The sequence below is a fragment of the Lepidochelys olivacea genome, assembly GCF_965140295.1.
Source record: "Lepidochelys olivacea isolate rLepOli2 genome assembly, chromosome: 18".
In the NCBI taxonomy this organism is placed as follows: domain Eukaryota; kingdom Metazoa; phylum Chordata; order Testudines; family Cheloniidae; genus Lepidochelys; species Lepidochelys olivacea.
In genome coordinates this window covers 28,632,606-28,646,291 of record NC_140428.1, presented here as the reverse complement: position 1 = coordinate 28,646,291, position 13,686 = coordinate 28,632,606, and the positions used below count along the sequence as shown (strand labels likewise).

Sequence of the window (13,686 nt, the reverse complement as noted above, 5' to 3'; positions counted from 1 at the left end):
TGGCTCCTTGCCCTGTGCAGCGTCTGGCACATGGAGGAAATGATGGATCTGAAAAATCATTAAAGTCCTCGGAGCCATTGGAAGCCTGAGAGGTGTAGCTGTGTGGAGTAGGCTGAATGCTACAGCTCTGTCTCGCTCGAATGCACCCCGGTGTTCTCCTGAATAATCGGAGTTCCCCGAGGTAAAATCCACTTGCTCCACTGCTGAATGCGGTCAGCCCTGTGGGCCAGAGTCTGCTTTCAGTTACACCAGTGCAGATGTGGAGTCACACAAGGCTCAAGCAGCGGGGCACAAGTCTGGTCTTGCATGCCTGGGTAGAACCCATCTGGTTTTTGCTGATGGTCCCAGCTTTCCACTGACATACAGAAGAGCAGCAAGGAAAGGTTAATTTATCTTCCAGGAAATACCTGCTCTGGAGCACAAGTTCTTTTCACACAGCTCACAGCAGCAGGAATATTTCTTAACACCTCACCCACCTCATCTGGGGACTCCGACCAGGACGGAGTTATCCAAGAGGACAGCGGAGGGACTTGATGACCAGGACCTGCAGAGACAGGATCACATTTTTTAAGTGTCTGGGCCAGTTCTTTGCCGGGTGTAACTCCATAGCAGGTTTCAGAGCGGCAGCCGCGTTAGTCCGTATTCGCACAAAGGACTTGTCGCACCTTAGAGACGAACCCATTGATTTGAGCCTGGGCTTCCGTGGGCGACAGCTCACTTCACCGGGTGCGTTCAGTGGAAATCACCTGATGAAGTGACCCATAGCAGTGTAACTCCACTGAAGCCAATGGGATGAATTTGATCCCCTCATTCCTCTTCGGCCAGTCCCATGTTGGGGGTAACGTCTTTCCCGTCGCTGTTAATGCAGGAAGTACTACAAGTTCATCTTGACGAGGAATTTTGAAGCCCTGAATTCCAAAGGTGGTGGGAACCAGGTGTCGCTGCTCAATATCATGATGGATTTGAAGAAGTGCTGTAATCACCCGTACCTCTTCCCTGTGGCTGCTGTGGTAAGTTACCTCACTTCAGAAGCTCCAGATCTGTACTGTGTGTGTGTGCATTGCCAAGGGCCAATGTTTCTGCACCTTTTCTTTTCAATACACGTCTTCAAGGCATCCTCCAGGTTGTTACACCGAAATCATCTTAAAGGCAGGTCATTTTTTCTGGCCGGAACAGTCTGAGGTGGGCATCTTCTCTCTGAAACCCAGTGAATTTCTCATTGATCTTTCTCCAGCATGGCTTATGGATTTCAGTGTTTGGCAGGCTTCTGAATTTGCAATGTAATGTTACAAAACCACAGCAGACGTCCAGCAGGCGGAGCAAGTGGACAGCCAACAGACTCTGTCTCTGACCTCATCCCCCCACCAACCATTTATAATAATCCTCTAGTCTAGGGGCTGAATCCTGCTCCTGCTGAAGTTGGTGGCAATCCTCCTGTTGACTTCAGTGTGGACAGGCTTTGCCCCTAGAATGGCAAAAGTAAAGACTCCCTCCACCAACCAAGGATCCACTTACAATGTTCTCAGGAGGCTCCGGTTTTGCCAAATGGATCCTACGATGGGAATTCTTTGGTTAAATCTTCTGGGAAACTGATGCTGCTGCAAAAGATGCTGAAGAAGCTGCGAGATGGGGGACACAGGGTCCTGATCTTCTCCCAGGTGAGTGAAGAGAATTTCTTTCCCCTCACCTTCAAGACTCAAAGCCCAAAGCTCTGGGAATTCTGAGGGGAAGGCATCTCCTCCAAAAGGCTATTTTATTTCACAAGTGACAGGTGAGCGTTCTAGCCTTACTTCCCGGCGGTGTCATTTTGATCACAAACTGTTAATTGTGTTGAAGATAAAGGACCAGAATGGTTTTCCTACATCTATTTCTGTACTAGGGGATTTTTATTAGATACCGATTGAGATGAATGAGAGAGATGGTGACAGTGTATCTAGGGGTTGGTGCAGCAGACTTTAGGAGTAAGGACATGTGGGTTATATTCCCAGCTCCGCCAATGACTTGGCCTGTGGCCTTTGCCAAATCATTTAATCTTTCTTAACATCATTTTACCCATGTGTAAAACAGAGATAATAATACTAATTCATGTGCCCAGGGATTTTTGAGTGTCAGTGTTTGCAAAGCACGCTAAGAACTCCTATAAAAGGTGCCCTATAATGGCAATTAATATCACAATAGCTTGTTTATAATATTGCTACTGTTTCTATTCAGTCAGATGCTGGGGCTATGATTTGGAAATGGGGGTGGCGGCCTTGGAATTATGCACTTAGGCCCAGATCAGCCCTCTGGGTAATGCAAACAGCGCCTCAGGCTTCCAAACACGTCACGCACGATGAGGTTTGCAAAAGGCACCCGCACGCCTGCTCCTTTCGGCAGCTAAATTTCCAGGGGTGAGATGTCATTTCCCACTGGCCAAACCCACTTTTTGTTTTCAGGCAAAATCTCCCCCCAGGTGCTGCGTTTGCAGCCCCCCAGTCCCACTCTCCGGGGCAGTGCACAGCACCTTATGGTGGGATTCTCTCTCTAGATGACGAAAATGCTGGATTTGCTGGAGGATTTCCTGGAGTACGAGGGTTATAAATATGAGCGGATAGATGGAGGGATCACGGGAGGCCTGCGCCAAGAAGCCATTGACAGGTTTAATGGTACGCATTATTGCTATTATTTGTAAAGAACACAAAAAATCAGAGCTTCCCTTTCCATTCATGGTGCAGGCAGCATATGTCCTGAGCAATCCAGGACTCCGGTTTAATGTCCTGGGGGTAATGGTTCTGAGGGTGAGCTGCAGGGATTTTTGTTCTGTATCAGGCCCGTGACTAACACAGCGTTGTCTGTGTGTGTAGCTGCACGAGTGACGGGACCAGTGTATAACGTGATGTCTGATTGGCTGAGTATTGGCATCTCGTGAGTGGGGGCAAAAAACTGGTGAATGCGGGTGGCCGTGCACAGCTTGTTGCTAGCTGCATCCCTGCACACATGCAAGCTGCACTTTCCCAAAACTCGTGTTTTGATGTACCCCCCTTAAGGAGCCTGGTCTCCCAAGGGTACCTAACACCTGAAATAGGCACTGCCCGCAAGATGAAGAATCCGAATAATCCAGAACATGAATCCACGTACTTGTTTCCACAACTGACACTGAACGCTGAACTCACTGAGTGTGAGCACCGCTGGGCCCGATGCAGCTGGGGTGTCTGAGAGCACAGTGGTTTTTCAGTCTGTCGGTAATTACTAAGGCTGCGTCTACACTCTGAGCTCGTGATTCCCAGCTCACCTGCACGCACTTGTGCTAACTCTCATTGAGCTAGTGTGCTAAATATAGTCAGATGCCTGAAAGCTTGACAGATGTTCTGGGCCAGACTTTCCAAAAGTGCAACAGGTGAACCAGCCAAAATGCCTGTGTGCGCTCACCTGGATTTACACTGTGCAGCTGAGCTCAGAATCTGGCTGTCTGTGTCCACCAAACCCTGCCTTTGCTCATGAAGCAGGTAACTGCGTGCCCAGAGGGCACACACCTGCTATGCCAGGGTGGGTTTTGCAGACCTGCCTGTCGTGCTCACATGTGCAAGTCCAGCACTGTGCTGCATAATGAGGGATGTTTGTAACATGTTGACTTAGACGCTTTTCATTGAGTCACATGGTTGAATCCCAGGGTGGTAACGACAGTGCTGCCTAGTCTGAAGGACTTGTCTGTCTCAGTGAATTACCAAGCTTTCCCTGAGAGCTGGAGTTTTATTTTTTCCCAGTAACTGATTTCTAGTGACTGACACACTTGTTAATCCACCCCTCCCCCCACCGCCCCGGTTTAAGCATCAAGTTTTCTTTTGGTGGGTTTGTTTAGACTGAATGCTCCCTGTGTTTTATCACCTAAACACAGTGTCCCTCATTTCCAGCTGAACTAAAGCCCCTTGTCTCACCTTACACCCCCTTGTGGGTTTGTCTTCCTCAGCTCCTGGTGCTCAGCAGTTCTGTTTTCTTCTCTCTACTCGAGCTGGGGGTCTGGGCATAAACCTTGCAACGGCCGACACCGTCATTATTTATGATTCTGATTGGAATCCCCACAATGACATCCAGGTGTGTTGTGCTTTCTTTTTCTTATGCTATAGAGTGAGTATGTTCCACTGCATCCCCTATTTGCATTTCCTGTACGGTTGCTGGCACTCCATGTATATTTCAATAGTTTTTTTTCTCTAAAGAGCTGCTGATGCTTCTTGGAAAATGTAGGAAGGAATGACTCCATTTTGAAACCCTTCTGCTTTCTGTGCCCTCTGGTATTGCTTTGGCCTCTTTCCTTCCTATGGCAGACACGAAGCAAATGCCCTAGTAAAAATGGAAAAGTGAAGGGGAAATGCGGGGTAGATCCCATTTCCAGGTATATGGTGCTAATGATCTATCGCCCTTCAGTTACACACAAGCTTTTCAAGCCCTCCAACGAGATTTGCCCCCCTCTTAGGAGAGGGGGATGGAAGATAAGGGCAGAACATGTTTGCAGCTAGCAGGTTCTCGGCTTAGTCTTTTACAACTCGCCCTTTGTTCACCACTCCCAGTTCAGCCTGCAACGCCCATAAGAACTGGAAACACAGGCTGACTAGATTCCCACTGTCAGGTTGAGAATTTGGGGTTTCTGTGGCAGGGAGACGTCCCCAGGCCATGCTCCTGTGTGCGACTTGTTGGTGACGTTGCCCATGTGGAGGGAGGGGCCCAGCCGATTGTTGAGACCAAGGATTAGTCAGACTAGGCCTGTCAGTAACTCCCCCGGGCGTTGTTCCCTACAGGCATTCAGCAGAGCTCACCGTATCGGACAGAACAAGAAGGTGATGATCTACCGCTTCGTGACGAGAGCCTCCGTGGAGGAGCGCATCACCCAAGTGGCCAAAAGGAAGATGATGCTGACCCATTTGGTCGTCCGTCCAGGGCTGGGCTCTAAGTCTGGTTCCATGACTAAGCAGGAGCTGGATGACATTCTGAAGTTTGGGACCGAGGAGCTCTTCAAAGATGATGTGGAAGGTGAGACAGGGAGGGAAAATGTCCTGAATGAGAAGCGTATAAGGTGTTTTTACGCTTCACCAGCCTGTATTGTCTCACCACTTCCCAGCCCACCCACATCCCTGCTGCCCTTTCTGTTTCAGGCATGATGTCGCAGGGCCAGCGGATCACCATGCCTGACCCTATGACCCCCTTTCCCGAAGCACCGTCATCCAAAGGGGGCGCCGTGACTCCAAGCATGAAAAAGAAACATGGAGGCACCCCGCCAGGTACGTAAAGCGTAAGAGAACAGCTGCCCCCTGATGGCATTGATTGCTGGGATTAGGCAGAGCGCTGTGTCGGGGGACGGGGTGGAGGACACGGAAGGGATCAGCAAGTTTGCAGCCAAAAGATCCTTGACTTAGGCTTTTGCAGCTTGTTTGCAAGTTTACGTGTCACTTGCTTGCCTGTTCCTCCGCTCTGTGCAATTCCTTCATGCTTTGTGCCCCTCCCGATGCATCTGGCTCTGGGGAGGGGAACATCGGGGGAGCGCTCTGTCCCCGGCTCTGGGGAGTGTGCGCTCACTCCTCCTTGGTTGTGCTATTCAGGGGACAATAAAGACGTGGAGGACAGCAGTGTGATCCACTACGATGACGCTGCCATCTCGAAGCTTCTGGATCGGAACCAGGACGCGACTGATGACACGGAGCTGCAGAACATGAACGAGTATCTCAGCTCCTTTAAAGTGGCCCAGTATGTTGTGCGAGAAGAGGACGGTGTGGTAATGTGATTAGTATCATGTCTTGAATTTAATCTTTTTGGGTACTTGCCCCTGTTTGCGTTTCCTCCTACTATTTTCTTGTGTGTTGGGAAAATAATTCTGCAGAAGCTGGGAATCCCTCCCGCCCCAACCCTGTGTGTGGGATAGTTTGAGTTCAGTGGGCAGAGCTCCCCGAGAGCCCCAGCATGCAGTCGGCAGGTGCTGTGCGATGCCGGGACCCACAGGCTTGGGTCTGGCGCAACTGGAGTGCTGCCACGTTCTGGGGCTGGAGGAGGAGGATGCACGTGGCCCTACTATTCTGCCAGTGAGAACTCAGCTCCTGAGACCAGCCCTCAGACAGAGCCAAGCCTTCTGCTGGGTGTGCAGACAGCCGTGGCCAGGTGAACGAGGGTGTCCGCATTCCCCTGTCCTGGCCCTTACAGCTGCCTCTGGACAGCTTGACTCCAGCGCACCCACTCCAGCGTTCTGTGCTCTGTCCCAGATTCCCCATCTGACCCTTCACAAGTGCCTCGGTTCCCATCTGTAACGTGGGGTGACAGCCCAGCCCTGCCCTGCCTCCCAGGGATGCCCTGAGGAGACTGTGAGGGGGGGGGGCACTAGATAAACCCCGACAGAGGGCATCTGAGTGGGGTGTCCTGTCCCCCTTGCCCATCTCCCCTGTCGAGGGGATGACCTGCCCCCAAGGCACCAGCCTCATTTCTTTTGCTCTACAGAGGGGTGTCCTGCCAGGCAGACAAAAGCCCTGGGAGTCTGGGACCAGGCACGCTGCTGTTTACATATCGTACCACGACTGTTGACTCCCCTGGGAGCCGCTGGACTTGCTCTTTTTCATCTCTCTCAGGCCCACCCTGGGTGCTTATTTCTGGAAGTCCCAGCAGATTTCCCCCTTGACATTAGCGGGGTTACACTGCTGAGATTGTAGGGGGTGTTTTGGGGCTACGAATGGCTGGCAGGAAGCTGTGCCCCAGGCCACTGACACCCAGCTGTACCCTTGCACCAAGGTCGCCATTGCTGGGTAGGAGAAATGGCAGCGCTGAAGCGGGACAGTTTATTTAATGTAATGTTTGACTCTGGGTAAGAAGGGACAGAGGCGGAGTCTCCTTCCTGTGGGGCTGGCAGCGCTGGAAGCACCGGTGTCCCCGGCACGCGACTCTGCTCTCAGCCCCCCTCTCTTTGAAGTGCCTTTCAGGAAGGGCAGCCTGTGTGGAGCGGCAGGGGCTGTTCGGGGCAGGGTTAGCATGGAGCTGAGGTGCCTAACCTCCCCACCCTCTTGCTCGCCTGTGCTTTCAGGAGGAGGTTGAGCGAGAGATCATCAAACAGGAGGAGAACGTGGACCCCGACTACTGGGAGAAGCTGCTCAGGCACCATTATGAGCAGCAGCAGGAGGATCTGGCCAGGAACCTTGGCAAAGGGAAGAGGATCCGCAAACAGGTCAATTACAATGATGCCTCGCAAGAGGACCAAGGTACGGCTTCTGCGCTCGGAACCGCACGGGACCTCCGGCTGCCGCTGGAAAGGGGGTCGGGCTGTTGGGTTTTGACTGAGAAAAAGGAGCACGACCAGGCTGGCAGTTGCACTTGTTGCTTGTGGGGCGACAGTACCACTGTCTGAGATGTTCCCCTGCTGTGTTACGGGGCGGGGCGAGATGGTCGGGGACAGGTATTATACGCTGAGCAAAGGGGTAGGCAATGTGTTGCAATCAGAGTTTAGAGATTCGGGGCAGGATCTCAAGGCTGGCGGGTTCTCAGAGAGCAGGTTATGGCTCCTTGAGCTCCAAGTTGTCCTGGTCTCGACACAAGTCAGAGCAGCCAAGGAGTTGTTTAGGTCTTGAGAGGACATGACATCAGCTAGGGTCTAGTTCTCGTCCTGTAGCGCTGGACTCTTTGGAGTCATGGTCCTGCTCTGCTCTGTCTTGACAGCAGGTGGAATCAGTCTGGTGACTGGGATGCCATGCTTTGGTCTCACTGATGCCAGCTGGCTATGCATCCATCAGCTGTGACTTGGCAGAGCAGAGCTGTATTCCAGCTGGTCCCCACCATCCCTCCATGTTGGGACGAGGGGCAGATGGGGTAAGAGTTGCCTCAGACAGGGAGAAATGCCCCCCCCTCACTGGGGGCTTCTCACACTGGCAGCAGGGGCCAGACTTCTGCCCCGTGCGCCGCGCAGGCGGGAAAGGCCTTGGCAAGTCGAAGGACCAGGCCTGTCCAAGCCTCTCTTGGGAAAGCTCTTCCCTGTGCCGAGTCCCAGATCTCTCTCCTGAGGGCATGTGGAGAGGTTGGCGGGCACAAGACCGCTCCTTTGACCTCTGTCCCCCTGTGCTCTGCAGAGTGGCAGGACGAGCTCTCCGATAACCAGTCCGAATACTCCATCGGCTCCGAGGACGAAGACGAAGACTTTGAAGAAAGACCCGAAGGTCAGAGTGAGTCGTGGCATTTATTACTCTTCAAATTCCTCCCTCTCGACAGCGCCAGGGATTTGCATGCCTCCCTGAGCTGCCCTCACCCCCGCCAGGCCCTTCGAGAATGACAGACAGGCAAACTGTATAAAAACGTATCGGCTGGAGGAGGCTGGTTGGCTTGGACTTGGGATGTGGGGTTCCCCTTCTGGCCCTGGTCAGGAGTGGCTGCAGGCTGGCTCCATTTGCGGGCTTTCGGGTCTTTCTGAAATGCCTGGAGTATCCCAGCTCTGTGTCACAAGAGCCCCGGGCACCAATTGCTGCGCTTGCTGGTGGTCTCAGAAGAGCAGCTGTGGACTGAATGGGCCATGGACGCTGAACGTCCCTGGGACGAGATGGGGCCCGGAGCAGAGCAGCATGGAGAGGCTCATAGGAGTCTGTCCTCTGCGAGGGGTCTTCTCCATTTTCCCTTTACCGCCCTGCTTCCCACAAAGGCTCCAGGACGCTGCCTCCTTTGGGCGTGAATCTCTCCCTGGAGCTGATCAGTGCTGCTCCAGGCATTGGCTCACTCCAGAAAGATACACGGTGCTTCCGGCCCCACTCCCCAGCGGCCCAATGTCCTGCTGCTCGAGTTCTGCTCCCTGTGTGGCAGCATGTTGCTGTGACCCGAGCCCAGGATCAGCCCTTTAATGGCATGAGTGGCAATGGGTCGCTAAGGTGAGTCTGGTTTGGAGTTTCCAGGAGGCCTCTCTTTGTGCCTGGCTCTTTCCCTTACACCCCTCTCGGGTCCCAGACACAGTTATGGTCTAGTTCTTGTGCTGTGGTGAGAGGCTCTTAGTAGATGTGGTCCAGCCCTGGGCCGTCGTGACAGCAGGTGGAATGGGTGTGCTGGGCAGGATGTCGCCTGTCTGTCGCTGACCATACCAAGAGCGTTCCCTTTGCTGCATTGCTGTGTGACAGACACCACAGCGTCTTAGCCAGTGGGAGGTGGGTCAGCATCAGGCCTGGGAACCAACACCTGTTCTACAAAAACATCCTGCATCTCTGTGGGCCTTCCCCACTGAGCCTGTTATGTACAGCCTCCAAATCCTCCTTAGTGACTGGTAGCAGAGGATTTAATGCAGGATGTGATGCCACAGGCTGACTTCAGCGGGTCCTTGCAGTGCATGGGGGAGATGTACCAGGTGTGGTCACAAGAGGTCCCCAGTAAAACAGCAGACTAGGCCCATTGTGTTCTAGCACCCAGGGCTTTTGCAGGAAGGAATGCAGGATGGTTTCTCCTGCACTGCAGTGTGATGCACAGAGAACTGGACCCTGATGCACACAACTGCTGGGCCCTGAGTTCTGGGTAAGCCGTGGTGTTCCTGCTCTGGCCACGGTGTGCACAGAGTTTGCTTCTGTCTTGTTTTTTGAGAGGACTCTGGGACTCTGCTGTAGCCACTTTAAGGTTCCAGACCTCTCCCCACAGCCTTACCCTGGCCGCAGCTCGTGCCACATCCCTGTGGATCTTACTGGGACCTGCAGGTGGGTCCCAGGCACCATCTGTTCCAGCCTGCAGAGACTGGTGTGTATGCTGAGGGGAACCTGTGGTAATATCCCCATCAGAGCAGTGCAGGGATGGTTCTGCTGTGCCTGCAGACCCGTACCAGGGCTGGCACGCCAGGTTTTCTCCCTCAGCAAACGTGGCTTCTTTACAGAGTATGTCGATTGCCTCTAGGTGGCAGGAGACAGTCACGGAGGCAACTGAAGAGCGACCGAGACAAGCCTCTGCCCCCTCTGCTGGCTAGAGTTGGGGGGAACATTGAGGTAAGCCGTCATCAGCGTGACTGCCGTGGGGGCAGAGCCAGAGCCAGGGCCAGCCTTACCCCGTGGGGGCGCTTGGCCTGATTCGTACTTGTATCGTCCATTCATATCTGTTCAGACTAGCTCTGGCTAAGCCCTGCTGCGGGGGCTGCTGCTGCTGCTGTGACGCTCAGAGATGCCCTGTGCTCTCGGAGGGCTGTGTTAATGGCCGTGCTCTCTGCAGGTGCTCGGATTTAATGCCCGGCAGCGCAAGGCCTTCCTGAACGCTATCATGCGGTGGGGCATGCCGCCCCAGGACGCGTTCAACTCACACTGGCTGGTCCGAGACCTTCGCGGGAAAAGCGAGAAGGAGTTTAGGTAAAGGCTCCCTGGAGGGACACAGCCGGCTCCGGGCCCTGGGCTCCAGTTGGTTGCTTTCTGCCATTTTCACTGGACTCTCTCGAGTGTGCAATACAAGTAAGCACTCGAAAGAATCTCAGCTGCGCTGGGGGGGCCTTTGCATTGCCCGGTGTGTGGAGCCTGGCAAGTGCCCTCGATAAGTGCTTTATAACTGAACCCTTGGATATACCGGGCCACAGCTCCCATAAACGGGCCCAGCTCCATTAACTTCAGTGCAGTTTCGCCCAGAGTCATTCTCTCGGCAGGCCGGACCCTTGGTGAGCGCAAGAGGCAGAAGGTCTCGCATAGGACATGGGAGTCAGTTAAAAGCAGCAGTCGGCTCTGGAGAAATGAGGAAAAGGCTTCCCAATCAGAGCTCTGCCCCAAAGAGCTGCAAAGCCCCCAGCATGGTCACTGCCCAGGCTCTGTGTCGGTGGAGGGGACCCCAGGCTTGGAGAGGCCATCAGTCCTTGCCTATCTCGACAGGTTTCCTAGGCAACTGCATCATTTAGGTTGTAAGCTCGTCAGGATGGACACTGTCTTATTATGTGTGTGTACAGTGCTCCACGCAACGGAGACTATTGCTACTGTGCTACCAGTAAATAATTACACTTCACACCCGGAGAGACATTGACCCATAGTGTGAAAATGAAAGGCGAAGAAAACGAACGGTTCCCTATAAATACACACTGCTTCTCTCCCCCCCTGAGATTCCGGTCGGGAGTGAGAGCTACGGGTACTCGGCAAGTGGAGAAGGGTCCAGGGCACCTCAGTCAGACTGAACTCTTCCTTTCATTTCCAGGGCTTATGTCTCTTTGTTTATGAGACATTTATGTGAGCCTGGAGCAGATGGTGCTGAAACCTTTGCGGATGGCGTTCCCCGAGAAGGGCTCTCGCGCCAGCACGTGTTGACGAGGATAGGAGTTATGTCACTAGTAAGGAAGAAGGTGGGTGAGTAAAATTTGGACTGTGGCATTGCAGGTATGTTCTGGGCTCCTTTGAATGTCGGTGACTCTGCTGAATGGCTTCTTGCCAGTGATCCACTGAATACGCCTCTAAGAATTGAATGTAGAGTACACTGGGGTCTATGGAAACACCCCCTCTTATTAAAATAACAGCGCAAGCTGCCTGCCAAGCCCTATGGGTCCTTGGTCTCTGATCGCCCAGTCTGACCTCCTGTATATCACAGGCCAGAAAACAACCCCCACTGATTCCTGCATCCAGCCCAACACCTATGGCTGATCCAGAGCATATCGTTGAGCAAGATACCTGATTTTGATGTTAGGCCCTGAGTCAGCTAGATATTGAATCACCTGCCAAACTCGAAGCATGTGAGTGGTTCTGCTGAAGCCAGTGGAACTACTTGTGTTTAAAATTAGACATGTGCTTAAGTATCTAGCTGACTTGGGTCTTCGGAGATGCCAAGTGATGGAGAACTTTCCGCATCCCGGGGTTAAAAAAAAAATTGGTTTGGATTTGGGTGAAGGTTCTCATTTTATCTGTACTACTCGCCCCCAACCTTCAAATACCCTCTGGTGAGCAGCCACAGTTCATTCTGAGAAGAGATCACGCTGAGAATGGAATTGATCCTGACATCAAACTGGGAAATGGGAACATGTCAAAGTGAGAGACCTCAGTTCATGCGGTGTCTTTAACGACACGGGCTGCTCAACTGTCCAGGAAGGGTGGGAAAATTCAGTGTAGGGAAAACAACCTAGAGCAGCGTGAAGTGCATGGTGTGTGTGGGAGAGAACTTGTGACATGAAAGGGGAAGAGAACAGCAAGGTCAGATATGTCAGGGGAAAAAGTAAAGGTAAAGCAAGAAGCTTTCAAGTGGAGGCATGGACTCTGATCAGTCTGTATGTGTTCAGGCTTCTGGCGACATCTGTCTCACCCCAGGCATGCACACGGGCTATCATTAGGCATTAGCATGGTCACTCGTTTGCACAGCCACGTCTGTGCTAGTAACTGAATACTTTTTCTTTCCAGAGGGGTCTCCTGCAGAGTAAATGCAGGGAACAGCAGGTGAGGGGCAAAGTTTGGGGGAGCTTGAGGGGCTCCTGAGCTCCGCTTCTGCATGTGCAGGGCCCCCTGCTAGCTCACCTGGTAGAGCTTTTGCCTCTCATTCCCGAGCCTCGAATGCAGCAAAATGCAGAGCAGCCGTGCTGGTCTGGACACTAGATAGGCAACTGTGCTGGCCAGTCAGATCTGCTCAAGTATCTGGCTGCTGGATGGCAAACGCAACAAAGCCCACTGGGAACTTGTTCTCACCTGGACACTGATGGCCACGCAGTCTGTGAGGTTATGAAATGCTGGGGACGCTTCTCTGATTGGCAGCTCTGCTGTCTGACTGTGTTTTACAAACTAACCAGGTGTGTTGTTCATTATTGTGTCTGTGCGTCAGGTTCAGGAGTTTGAACATGTCAATGGGAAGTACAGCACCCCTGATCTGATCCTGGAGGGGCCGGAGGGGAAAAAATCCAGCGAGGTTGTCTCTTCTGATCCAAACACCCCTGTCCCAGCCAGCCCAGCACATATGCAGACTGGGCCAGTGGCACAGCCAGGTAAATGTGATGACAAGCTGCTTTATGGAGAGCATAATCCTGGGTCCAGAAACTGCTGAGAAAGCAAGATGCGCCCAGGTTTCCAAAAGTGGTTGGAGTTGTTCGGACGCCCACCTTGAGAGGCCTTAAAAGGGCCTGGGAACCCCAGAAAGCAGGCTGTTACCCTCTGCAAACCAGGGCCCTGCAGGGTGTTTGAAGCTGGGCACCCAAAATCACAAGTCGCTTTTGAGAATCTTGGCCACAGTGACTGAGATCACAGCATCGATCTGGCTTTTCTCCCATAATGCCCCACAAAGGTGGTCTTCACTGCCGAGTGAGCTCGAGTTCTCTACACTCCAGTTAACTCCTCTTGGGTTAGGCTCTGGCCTGGTCTACACTAGGAACTTACATGGGCAGAGCTACATCTCTTGGGGGGTGAAAAATACACACCCTTGAGAGAAGTAGCTATGCTGACCTAACGCCTGGTGCAGACAGTGCTATGTCAAGAGAGGAATTCTTCTGTCAACCTAGCTCCTGCCTCTTGGGGAGGTGGATTACCTGCGCTGACGGGAGAAGCCCTCCGGGCGCTGTAGTGAGCGTCTACCTGGGAAGCCAGGGCCCACAGGGCCAGTTGGGATATACTGGGACTTTTGCTGAGCTCTAACATAGTTACAAGCTGTTCTTTTCTCTCTCAATAACAATGGGAAGTTAACAGTTAGACACAAAGGCTCCATAGTAACTGCATCTATTTCTAAGGTAAGGATGAAATTGCCTATAACCAGCAACATTTGACTTAAAAATAAGCTTCCCACTCATAATCCTTG

The 13,686-nt window shown here is 52.7% G+C and overlaps 1 protein-coding gene across 5 annotated transcripts in view; it reads left to right on the top strand.

The window, feature by feature from the left end:
- The window catches only part of CHD5 (chromodomain helicase DNA binding protein 5), an 80,437-nt gene that overhangs the window by 48,758 nt on the left and 17,993 nt on the right, over positions 1–13,686 (top strand). For 4 of the 5 annotated variants that reach the window (XM_084652078.1, XM_084652077.1, XM_084652080.1 and 1 more), the window contains 13 exons: positions 869–1,010; positions 1,527–1,658; positions 2,528–2,645; positions 3,947–4,071; positions 4,773–5,004; positions 5,127–5,252; positions 5,571–5,743; positions 7,034–7,208; positions 8,070–8,162; positions 9,856–9,944; positions 10,165–10,298; positions 11,122–11,266; positions 12,724–12,883. In XM_084652078.1, the coding sequence (XP_084508204.1) occupies positions 869–1,010; positions 1,527–1,658; positions 2,528–2,645; positions 3,947–4,071; positions 4,773–5,004; positions 5,127–5,252; positions 5,571–5,743; positions 7,034–7,208; positions 8,070–8,162; positions 9,856–9,944; positions 10,165–10,298; positions 11,122–11,266; positions 12,724–12,883 (1,844 nt within the window). The remainder of the gene's footprint in view (positions 1–868; positions 1,011–1,526; positions 1,659–2,527; positions 2,646–3,946; positions 4,072–4,772; positions 5,005–5,126; positions 5,253–5,570; positions 5,744–7,033; positions 7,209–8,069; positions 8,163–9,855; positions 9,945–10,164; positions 10,299–11,121; positions 11,267–12,723; positions 12,884–13,686) is intronic. The other variant, XM_084652079.1, reaches the window with a different exon arrangement.